We start from the raw sequence: 11,732 nt of genomic DNA, 5'->3' as shown, positions 1-11,732 counted from the left end.
ATAACACGGATTTTTTTTTTATTAATAATCATTATAATAGTAATAATAATTCTTAATTTACATTTATTTTTTTAGTTTCTAATGTTCAGACGTTTATGAACATTGTATATTAGTTATCGTCATAAATTGTCATTTTTGTTCCCGGTTCCTAATTTAAATTCATACTACTGGAATTAATCTGTCTGGAAAACTTACGTTCTTACTTAATTCCATAAATAGCATAGCATGTGCTCCTAGTATTGGATACAGAACATAGAACTGTGCTGGAGCCATGATTCAAAGATCGAACGGAACCAAGATCCAGTCGAGACAATGTGAACGGTGAACGAGTGAACGAGTGAACGAAAGAACGACTAGTTTGCGTTGGGAACGATTTCGGTCACTCGTTCATTCGAACGACCCGTTCAATTTGATTCGTTCGTTCGCGAACGACACATCTCTATCTACCTAGCCGTCGTCAACCAACCATTTTTTTAAAGTGAGGTTAATTTTACAAACCGCGTGTATTTGTAATTTGTAACATTGCGGTTCTAAAACACGTGTAAACATAACCACAGATACTAAATACCATTTTTAAAAAGAAATAATCATGGGAAAGCCAGGTACTGCAATCTTATATTACGTCTCTGTTTTATTTTCATAATTAATTTTTGTAGGATTTTCGCCGGGTGGTCGCGGCGGCGGCGGCGGCGGTGGTTTTGGTGGACGTGGAGGAGGTGGTCGTGGGGGTTTTGGCGGTGGAGGGGGTAGAGGCGGCGGCGGTGGCGGAGGACGTTCAAGTTTCGGAAGAGGAGGCGGCGGCGGGGGTCGCCCTAGTTTTGGAAGAGGAGGTGGCGGAGGAGGTCGTGGTGGACGAGGAGGCGGCGGCCGTGGGGGAGGCCGTGGAGGCGGCAAGGGTGGATTTAAAGGCGGGAAAACCGTTGTAATTGAACCGCATCGTCATGAAGGAGTTTTTGTCGCAAGAGGCAAAGAAGATGCTTTGGTGACATTAAATCTCGTTCCTGGTTCCGAAGTATACGGAGAAAAAAGAATTTCAGTAGAGGTAAAATTTACATTTTTTTTAGAACAAGTGTGATTTGACATTCAAACATGATTTTCGCTGAAATTTGGAGAGATATTTTGTTGCATGTTATAATACACCATCAAAATTGTTAAACCAATTTTTATCAAATTTGGCTGTAATATTTTGGATACATTGTACTTTAGTTAATAAAATTCTAAGCAAAGGGGCATGCCATACTGCATATTTCAAGTAAGATATATACAGTATCTGAATACTTGGTATTGTTTGGAAGGTACATAGAAATATCCAAACAAAATTTCACGAAAATTATGTCGGGATGTTTCTTAAACAATAGTACACCATATTTTTTAAAATTAATTCAGAATATCAAAATATTCTTTTCAGAATGACGGAAACAAAGTGGAGTACAGAGTGTGGAATCCATTCCGCAGTAAACTGGCTGCTGCAATTCTTGGTGGAGTGGATCAAATTCACATGCCTCCAGGCAGTAAAGTGTTATATCTTGGCGCCGCTTCTGGAACCACTGTGTCCCACGTGTCAGATATTGTTGGTCCCGAAGGATTAGTATATGCAGTAGAATTTTCTCATAGATCAGGTCGAGATTTAATAAATGTGGCGAAGAAGAGGACCAATATCATTCCAATAATAGAAGATGCTAGACATCCACATAAATATAGAATGCTGGTGGGAATGGTTGACACTATATTTGCAGATGTGGCACAACCTGATCAGGCGAGAATTGTGGCACTAAATGCTCAACATTTCTTGAAGAACAGTGGTCACTTCGTGATATCTATTAAAGCATCATGTATTGATTCCACAGCACAACCAGAGGCGGTTTTTGCCGCTGAAGTGAAAAGGCTGCAAGCTGACCAACTTAAACCGCAAGAACAAATTACGTTAGAGCCATATGAGAGGGATCACGCTGTAGTGGTTGGGACATTTAGGCCGCCGCCAAAAAAACAATAAAATTTATGTAGATGTACAAGTTTATGTTTGGAAACAAAAAAAAATCATTTAGTTATTGGAAACTATTTTATAATGGCTAACCTTTAATTTGACAGTTTGTCATGTGTGCAAGGTATAAAATTTTTATAGTAAATTGAATTTCATTTTAAAATTCCCATAAAAGTCACTATACATATACTTTAGTAGTTAGTGCGTGCAGAACGATGCAAGATGGATATTTTTAAAGGTTTTATATTTTATTAAGGTGGACAAGAGGACTTTTTTTATTATTAGAGCAGCATAATTTGTTTTCATAGTTTTGTTTGCTCTTTGCAGTGCAGTATTTATGCGAGGTCAGATGTGCCATTAATGGCGTTCCCCTCCCGTTAAGGTGGTCCCTTACATCTCTAGAAACTTTTCGTTCTAACATATGCAATCAGTATTACTACAACCCGTCAGTTCGTTTGAAAAATTTTGCTGAACGACCATTTCCCTGCTTCATAAAACCACAAAAATTTTGGGCGAATATGCAATCAAATATTTTTGCGTGCAAAGTATGTTCAAATATACGATGTACGACTCGATTATTTGTTATTCTAATACTGGATTTATATATTTTCAAAAGCAATAGAAGGGCGGAAGTTAGCTTGCTATAGTATAAATGAAGATTATATATGTACAGGTTGCCACCGAGTTTCTTATTTAGAATTCCCTGACTTTTCCAGGTTTCTCCTGGCCAAAACCACAATATTTTATGATTTAATTTTGATACATATGCCAGTTGAAAACTTGAAATAATACCGACATAGAAAATGAAAAATAATCCTTTATTCAAACTAGTTAGTAACAAAAATAGATAAATTCCCGGACTTTCAACAAAAATCAACAAATTTCCCAGACTCGTTACAGACTTCCCTGACTTTTTCCTGATATTTTCAAAAGTTCTTAATTCCCTCACTACCAGATTTTCCAGAAAAGTCAACCCTGTATATATAAAGATTTTTGTATTGTTAACAAGTACACATGTATAATTCTTTGGGTGCTGTTATAATGATTATAGCTTTACTTTGGCGTCTTTTAGGGAACGCAAGAGCGAGTCTGAAGTCGGTCGTGCGTAAGCCCTATATTTTACGGATTTTCTGGTGGTGGCAGTTTCATTAAACATGTAAAAATTCTTAATAATTTGATGCATGAAGCGTCATCCACAAGGAATGGTTTTTATGGGCCAGTATTGTGTCGAAATTAAATACTTTGCCTATAAATGCCTTTTTCTATTCAAGTAACGACGCAGTCAATAGTAATTCTCTCTTTTACAGTTAGGTACTTTAAAAATGTTACTTCTGAATTCGTGACAGGCAAGTACAATGATTAAACATGAAGCAAAAATATATATTTTCAGATTTTTGAATTTACAAAAATAAACTAAAAAATTGCGGCAATGAACAAATTTTATAAATCTATAAAGTTTTAAACGACTTAATTTTAACTAAGACGTGTGTATGTATAATTTTAAATACGAACGAAAATACAAGCAGAACTAGAACAATTTATGCTGAAGCTTTGTATCAAGATATATGTGTTTTGAAACACATTGCAGTGGCACAGTTATTGAATTCAGAAATTTTCAGTCTTATTTAAAATCAAGTTTAAATGTTCGAAATCTTAGTATTAACATATTGCAAACGACTTTATAATAATGACAGAAACTGGAATGTAGTACTATGTACTGTTTAAGTGCTGCTACCGTCTGTTTCATCTGTGGAATAGAGGGTTGCTTGTTTTAACGTTAGATGATCCAAATCGTCATCTAAAAAGAAAATGTAGATTATCAAAGCTGAATGTCACAATTATTTGTTACCGGAATCATAATAATCAGATTGAGGTTCTCGTGGAGATAATTTACAACCTCTGGCAAAATAAGAATTCAGCCTATCTTTTGCTGCCAAGATAAGACCCATAAACGGCGGTGAGGGGTCCATGGGTCTTGACAAATACTCTGGGTGGAACTGAACTGCTACGTAATACGGATGAGAAGGCAATTCAAGGATTTCCATACGTTCTGCGTCTATATCTACTCCAACAAATTTTAATCCATTTTTTTCAAGGTCTTCAATGTATTTTGGGTTCACCTCATACCGGTGCCGGTGCCGTTCTTCTATTTGTTCTTTATTTCCGTAAAGACGTTCTAAGGAAAAAGTAGTTTAAATTAACCAGTCGTTAAAATAAAATCAAATACTCACTAATCCTGCTTTGTACATTGGGTTTAAAAACAGTAGTCCGTTTTCCTAGTCTCATTGTTCCCCCCATATCCCCTGTATTATGTTCTGGCATGTCTATTATTACAGGGTGCTCTAAATTTTCTTTACATTCCGCCGAATTCGCATCGTTTAAATTAAGAACATTTCTAGCAAATTCAATCACAGCAGTTTGGAAGCCCAAGCAGATACCCAAAAATGGTTTATTGTTCATTCTACACCATTTGCAAGCTTCAATCTTGCCTTCTACACCTCGTTTACCAAAACCACCAGGAACAACTACACAGCTGAAAAAAAATTCAAACATATAATTTTTTACTTGAAGAACATACCTACAATTGGCTTAAATTATATAGTTAAAGTGATACACAGAAAAATTACACCTTTCGTTTTCTCAATATTGAATTATAAAATGTTTCTTCTGTTGGAAATTTTATTAATTTAGCGCAATATTTTTTTCAAAAATATATAAAAATACTCACTCGCATTTACAAAGCTGATGCCAAGCATCGTGGTAAGCTGCTGGGTCTTCGGTCAACATCGCTTTTTCTAAATTGGAAGCTTCAATGAACTTGATGTTCATCTTATACCCAATTTTGTTTGCAGCATGCTGCAACGCTTTTGTAATTGAAGTATAAGAGTCTTCCAACCTCGTATACTTCCCTACTAGCGCAACATTTACTTCATACTTCAGATGCTCAATACGTTCTGTGAGCTCGATCCATTGTTTCATATATTTTCTCATTGGAGGTAGGGGTTTCACGCCTAAATCTAATCTTTTGCATAAATACTCAGCAATTCCATGCGATTCCATAAACACAGGAACTTCATAAATTGAACGCAAATCAGGAATGCTAATTATCTGTTCTGGTTCAACATGACAAAAATTTGAAATTTTGTCTTTTACATCTTGACCTATTGGTTTTTCGGATCTGCAAACGATTATGTCCGCCGATAGTCCTAAACCTCGAAGTTCTCTAACAGATGATTGCGTAGGTTTAGTTTTATGTTCACCGGTAGTACGTGGCTGAAAGTTAATGCACATTAACTACTTGACCCCAATTAAATGGCAGATGATTTACCTGTGGTACTAAAGAAACGTGTGCCACACAAAAGTTTTCGCGTTTTACGCGAAACTGAAATTGTCTAAAAGCTTCAACAAATGCCATACTTTCTATGTCTCCTATAGTCCCTCCCAATTCTATTATGCACACTTCCGGTATTTTTCCAGATTCCGAAACGGGAATTTTCGCTACTCGTACTACCCATTCTTGAATGGCATCCGTAATGTGCGGCACGACTACCAGAAAATAAATGAACTTAAGTAATACGTACTTATTATTAGTGTTTTTGTTTTACCTTGAACAGTTTTTCCCAAGTAGTCACCATGTCTTTCTTTTTCTATGACGGCCTGATAAATTTTACCCGTTGTAATGTTATTATCACGATGTAATGTGATATTTAAGAACCGTTCGTAGTTCCCGAGATCAAGATCGACCTCACCACCATCGTCCAAAACATACACTTCACCTGCAATAAACAAAAAAACACTTATTACTTACTCGTACGTATATAACACAGAGCGAAGATAACTTAAATTTTTATGGGATTTCTAGAACCAGTATCCAATAATTAAGTTAATACGATATCTCAAATGTTGTTTAGACAAACCATAAAATTTTATTCTGCAAATTTAATTTTAGCTGTGATAACCCCTAATAAAAACATGGATATACATAGACATTCTACTAAACTGTAGGTAAAGGAACATGCCAAAATATGTATACATTTCAAGTGAGATTCTCGTTACATAAGACGTAGTGTACACAGTTCTTAAAAATAAGATTGATATGCAAAATTTTGAGGATTGATAAAGTTTTTGGAAGGGATGAACTGATAAATTCTGACCAAGCATTAGCCATCTCCACAGTGACCTTCAGCGTGTACAAAATTTTGTTTTGCAATTTTGATTTTTTCCATAAATCTACATGTGCAATGTTAGAAAACAGGATGGACTAATATAGAAGCATATTACTTTGTACATTTTAGATAGAATTAAATTTTGGGTTGACGCCACCACATGTTTGATGGATATGAATAGACAAATTTTGGTTGGCGTACACGAAGTCTTTAAAATACGTTTAAAATTTTATAACAATCCGTCCGGTAGCTTCAGATTTTACTTGTCTGTAAGACAGACAGACGGAAACGTGAAATTGGCCATTCTTCAAATGGGCTCTATTACAATACTTCTCTAGTTTACCCTCCGGAAGTAAAAACAAAGAGCTACAAAACGAACAGCTATTTGCATGCAGCAAATCGAACATTTTTCCTTACGAAATTGGCTTTTTAAATGTATTTACTTCTCAGTTAGCTAGGCATCGTACGCATTTAGTACTTACAAGAATATTTTAGTCGCTTATCTTGCAAGCAACCTCGAGTGTCGTACTCGACTTAAAGTGTTGTCACAAAATCATAAAATGGTAGTTAAGACAAACACGGTTCATTTTGCGGTAGTAATGACTAATGAGTATTTTATGATGGCTACAAATATTGCGAACGATGTACACAATAGGCTATTAACAAAAGCAGGGCTAGTCTGATGTGCAAAAATTGTTTTCTGAAATCTTTAAAATACCTGCTTTAAGCATTATTTAAATAGCTTTTCAGGATAAAATGTGGACGCCTGACAGCACTAGAAAAAGATAATAAATAAATACTAAACACTTTTAAATACAGCTCAGTATTTCAACTTCCAATGTTACATGCCAGATTTTTATTATTGCAAGATTAATAAAAATAGGATTTCTCAAAAAATCTGTGATATAATTTTCTTTTTCTCTATATTATTAGAGTTGGTTCAAATGTGTATTATTTTTTATTATACAAAATGTTCCATCATATTAATGGTAATCAATACTAAATTTTAATAATAATAATAAACTCCAATTGGAGCTTATTACGAAAGAAAATGCTGCAAAAAAAAACAGTGGTGCCACTTTGATTTTTATACAATACTTTTTACTCGTTTGGAACTTGCAAATGTGTAAGTAGAGCAACGTCACATTTTTACGCTCACACATGGTGTTATTACTATTATTACCATTACTAGCAACAGTCCCAACAACGAAAATTTTTGTAAAGAGTAATAACAAAAAAAAGTTGTTCTTTAGAATTTCAAGACAATTAGATCAGCCATTTCCGGGGTAGTTGATCAAAACATCGGTTTATACACTGACCGGCAAAAATAAACCGGCCACCATGAAATATTTTGCAAAACCATTTTAAAAATTATTAATTTAACTAGTGATTGTTATTTTATTAAAGAACATAACGTTCAATGTTGACACACGATATACAAATTAGCTAAAAAGTGGTAAATTAATGCAAAATTAAATTTAATTTAAGAAAGTAAGAGAAGCAGTGCAATATTTCATGGTGACTGTTTTTTTTTTACCGGTCAGCATATATTAATTTTTCACGTCTTGGGGAAGCAATTATGAAAAAGGTAAGCATACCTATTACTGATCCTAAGACATTGTTTAACAACTGTGTAATTAATATTGTAAGATGACGTCATAAACTTTTGGTGGAGCTAAACATATTAATTTTAATATGCAATTCCAGGTCAGGTCAGGTCAGGTCAGATAAAAGATAAATCGTTTGTCAGACAGTCGTAAAAATATATTGGTTCATATATTTCTTCGCAAAAATGTATCAAACTATACATATACTCGTACTTCAATAGTAGATTACAATTTTAGCGAAGTAAATGCCAAGGTATATTTTGTTAGAAAAGAATTCTATAATTACTACTTTATAACTTACGTTTCTTCGGAGGGTTCTCCAATTCTAAAAAAATAAAAGCACATTACTACAGCACGAGAAACCATATCTCAAGGCATTTTTCAATGAACATGCATTCAACAATTTTTTCAGAAGCCTCATACACTAGTTCACATGAGCAAATAAATAAATTCATTTTTATCAATGTTCTGTTAGTGCCAAAATTTCAAACAAACATAATATGAAATGTTTAGAAAACACAGGCAAAGGGAACATGTCGCTCGCAGATTTTTCAAACGACATTTGGTCAATAAAATTTTGTGATGAAGTCAATTTTTACTTCCAGAGCGTTCGCTAGGGAAATACCGTAATAGGGCCAATGGATAATTTCTCGATATTTCGTAGTTCCTAGAATAGGTATGAAGAAGTAGGTTTCCCGTTTTCGTCTATTTTTCGAGTATTAGACATCCAATCTCCAAAATTATCGCCACCAAAAATTGGAGACGTCATCTTAAAATTTTCCCAAGTAGATCGTACTCAGAATGTGCAAAATAACGTGATTTATTTAAAAAAAAAAAAAAAAAAAAAATGGATAATAAAATTTTATAATTTAACTTAGAAATTACACAACCGACTGATCTGAAATTCTGATACGCTTTAAAATTATGATCAAGATGATAAAACACTGTAAGAATTCAACTGTTTGTACCTTCCAAACACTTGACCTAATCCTAAAATGCTTGACATGTATGTATATGTGACGTTCCTTTTATTTGTCATTTAATATTAATAATGTATCTAAGTACGTATATTTTTCATCATACGGTTATACCGGTTATCATAAAAAAGTGAAAGAAAATTTTAAATTTAAATTTGTTTTAAAATTTACAGGTGAATTTCTCTGATTTTTTTTAATGTACCACAACTAATTTAATGATTACATAACAATAATTAAAATCTATTTATTGATTTTCTCTAGATAGTTAATGACGTCATCGCATTATTTGTGTTCTATTTATTTTTTAGAATTTAGAGAATTAATCACACACGATATTTAAAAAAAGGTAATGAATTAATTTGATGAAAACCTTATTTAATACATCCTTTTTTATAAAAATTTCGTAACAAAGAAATCTGTATAAGAAAAAACTCTGAGACATGAATCGGACCACGTTGTTGAGGACTTAAAGTACTATCTAAACTCTTTATTATTAGGTTAATTTACTGAACCAAGATACTGATAAGTTTCGTCCGCACTTGACCCTTTTCATATTGATCTTATATCATACATTGATGGGTACTTGAAGTTTTAAATTAATTGGCAGTACTTTCGATGAACGTGTATTATTGTATTATATAAATCTAAATCACCGTAACAAAAAATGATAATTGGAATTAAATCTTACTGGATATACTAACCACGTGATTCGTTCAGTAGGCATTATGTATCGGACTACATCCAATGCGTTGCAAGTGAGATTACATAGACAGATACATAAAGATAGAACGTTACTTGTCAGAGACTGCCCAAACTTCGCTCACGATGTATTATGTGACATAATGACACAATTTCGAAAGTCGGAAGCTGCAAATGTATTTATCGTCTGTCAAACCATATAGACGAGTAGTAGTTGGATAAAAGTTTGAACATTATTTGCGAACAGCAAGCCATCTTTAAGCTATGTGTCTAAATTTTCAATGAAAAGTGAAAAACGAATATGATGAAAGCCAATAAAATTGTCATTACTATCAGAATTAAGTAAATGATTAACATTGTCACAAAAATAAAAGAATAAAACTGACCTTCAAATAAGTTACTTTTATGCTTAGATCATAACGTAAGTATATTGTGCAAAAACCGCTATACATAATTAAGGAAGGAAATGTCACAACACAATTTTTTGGCTGATCAAGTTTTAAAGCAATTTAACTTTGGCCTTTCTTGTTACAACAAGAAAGTATATGTATCATTATCCTTCTAATAGTTGCATTAAAATATTGTATATACTCAATACAGGTCTTATACCCGTTTAGCATTAAGAGAACAGTTTTTTTTGTTATAAAGCTTTAGTTCAGTCGACAAAGCGGATCTGACAGCACTACTAATAAGTTAATCATCGATGTGCTGAGGCTAAAATTTACCTTTCGTACGATAATAGCAGGTTTAGAAGTAGTGTTGTATAACCCCTCGGAGGCAGAGGGGTCAAAGTCATCTTGCTTTAGTATGTATATACTTATTTTTAAATGTTTTATGTAGTAAGGGAAATGTTTTCTAAAAAACTAGAGTTCCATCTTAAAAAAATGTAATACATATTTTCTTATCACCATGTTACGCAATAAAACGCAAAATACTGGACGTATAGTAGGTCAATACAGGCATGCATCTAATGTTTGAGAGGTGCTTTCACGTCCCAGTTATTAGTTATTTTATAATTTAGGTTAACAAAATACTAATCGAGAACAGCATTTATGTCAGAACAATATGTTACAAAATTATTACCAAAACCTTGTATAAGAAGACCGTAGTTTTTAAGTTATATTAAATAGAAGCTTAGAATTTTATTCAAATTTTTTTGTTAAATTTAAAATGTCCTATATTGAGATTAATAACATCCTCTGCAACCAATCTTTTTACAAGCACTTCAAATTGGAAGTACTTGTGGATAACATTCGATGGTTATCGCAAGCAAAATGCTTGAAGTATGCGCGAAAAGGTACAATGGGCCCAAAGGCGAGGCCTAAGTGCCGGCTGGCTACGGTCAGCCCCCATAAATTAAGAAAGAAGAAGAATCCAGTATGCGCGAAAATATAGCTTAATAGCTACTCGATTTGGGGCAATTTTTTCGACTTTGTTAAAGTGGGCTGCAAATAAATCGGTCTATCTGGCCAGACCTTTTCCTATTTTAAATAACAAATAAACATTTATTCAATATGGTACGTGGTCTATCTATCTCGTAACGTGCACTGCTTGCATTTATTTAATTGTATCTGTAATAAAATGCTTACGAATTCATAGACGTAAACGCACAATATCTTTAGTGAAACTTTACCTGCTAATACTGCAATAAAAAATAAAATGCTGCTGACAATGCGGATTATAAAAATGATTAACGTGCAACTATCTAGCAATTTTAACAGAATCTGCGACTAAATTAAAATGTTATTACATCGATTATAATGCTAAAAAAATACAATTATATGCATTAATATCAACATGAATTCAAAATTATTAGATCAGCAGCAATAATTGAATAGAATCTCGTTGGCGGCTATTTAGATTTTTCCAATGCTTACAGTTGGCAACAATGCAACGAGACCATGTGGCTTTGATACATGTTCTTATTTGCTTGATAAAACGAAACTTAAAATAAACCACACGTAATTTTCCACGATTTGTGGCGCGATACAAACAATATTACCGTGCTCGTATGGAGAAAACGTCCCAGCGTCTATATTGATGTATGGGTCAATTTTAATGGATGTGACTTCAATTCCGCAGCACTTCAGAATGGCACCAAAAGAACTCGAAATTACGCCTTTTCCAACACCACTAATTACACCACCGGTAATCAGAATGTACTTCATTTTTATGTAAACTCTCTTCTTTCGGAAATATGTTCGTTATGCCGTCTGTGATTCTTCGTTTCACGTTTTGTACGATCGGTTGGATGGCGACTTTTGGAACCACTGGCGGCACTGGCGCTGTTAAATTGTCATTG

The 11,732-nt window shown here is 33.7% G+C and overlaps 2 protein-coding genes across 2 annotated transcripts; one reads left to right on the top strand and one right to left on the bottom strand.

Moving 5' to 3' along the window:
• Nucleotides 1–362: 362 nt before the first annotated feature.
• Nucleotides 363–2,126, top strand: LOC135134885 (rRNA 2'-O-methyltransferase fibrillarin). The gene is made up of 3 exons (XM_064063762.1): nucleotides 363–602; nucleotides 657–1,042; nucleotides 1,409–2,126. The coding sequence occupies exons 1-3, from the start codon at nucleotides 590–592 to the stop codon at nucleotides 1,991–1,993; spliced, it is 984 nt and encodes a 327-aa protein (XP_063919832.1). The 5' UTR covers nucleotides 363–589; the 3' UTR covers nucleotides 1,994–2,126.
• A 1,221-nt stretch (nucleotides 2,127–3,347) lies between these two features.
• Nucleotides 3,348–11,712, bottom strand: Ctps (CTP synthase). The gene is made up of 7 exons (XM_064064113.1): nucleotides 11,433–11,712; nucleotides 5,587–5,757; nucleotides 5,310–5,527; nucleotides 4,710–5,254; nucleotides 4,213–4,514; nucleotides 3,831–4,157; nucleotides 3,348–3,779 (listed from the first exon to the last, which is right to left on the bottom strand). The coding sequence occupies exons 1-7, from the start codon at nucleotides 11,596–11,598 to the stop codon at nucleotides 3,703–3,705; spliced, it is 1,806 nt and encodes a 601-aa protein (XP_063920183.1). The 5' UTR covers nucleotides 11,599–11,712; the 3' UTR covers nucleotides 3,348–3,702.
• Nucleotides 11,713–11,732: the final 20 nt, after the last annotated feature.

Source organism: Zophobas morio, unplaced genomic scaffold, assembly GCF_036711695.1.
Source record: "Zophobas morio isolate AGI-343-1 ecotype UQ-CSIRO unplaced genomic scaffold, CSIRO_AGI_Zmor_V1 ptg000024l, whole genome shotgun sequence".
Lineage (NCBI taxonomy): Eukaryota > Metazoa > Arthropoda > Insecta > Coleoptera > Tenebrionidae > Zophobas > Zophobas morio.
This window is presented reverse-complemented; position numbering and strand designations above follow the sequence as displayed.

What these genes read in the sequence shown, in the direction of transcription:
- LOC135134885 (XM_064063762.1), top strand. An exon ending in AAAAAAGAATTTCAGTAGAG is followed by an intron (nt 1,043 to 1,408) that starts GTAAAATTTACA and finishes TATTCTTTTCAG; the next exon opens with AATGACGGAAACAAAGTGGA.
- Ctps (XM_064064113.1), bottom strand. Translation starts at nt 11,598, where the DNA reads ATGAAGTACATTCTGATTACCGGTGGTGTAATTAGTGGTGTTGGAAAA. An exon ending in CATCAGCTTTGTAAATGCGA is followed by an intron (nt 4,515 to 4,709) that starts GTGAGTATTTTT and finishes ATTTTTTTTCAG; the next exon opens with CTGTGTAGTTGTTCCTGGTG. An exon ending in ATCTGATTATTATGATTCCG is followed by an intron (nt 3,780 to 3,830) that starts GTAACAAATAAT and finishes TTTTCTTTTTAG; the next exon opens with ATGACGATTTGGATCATCTA.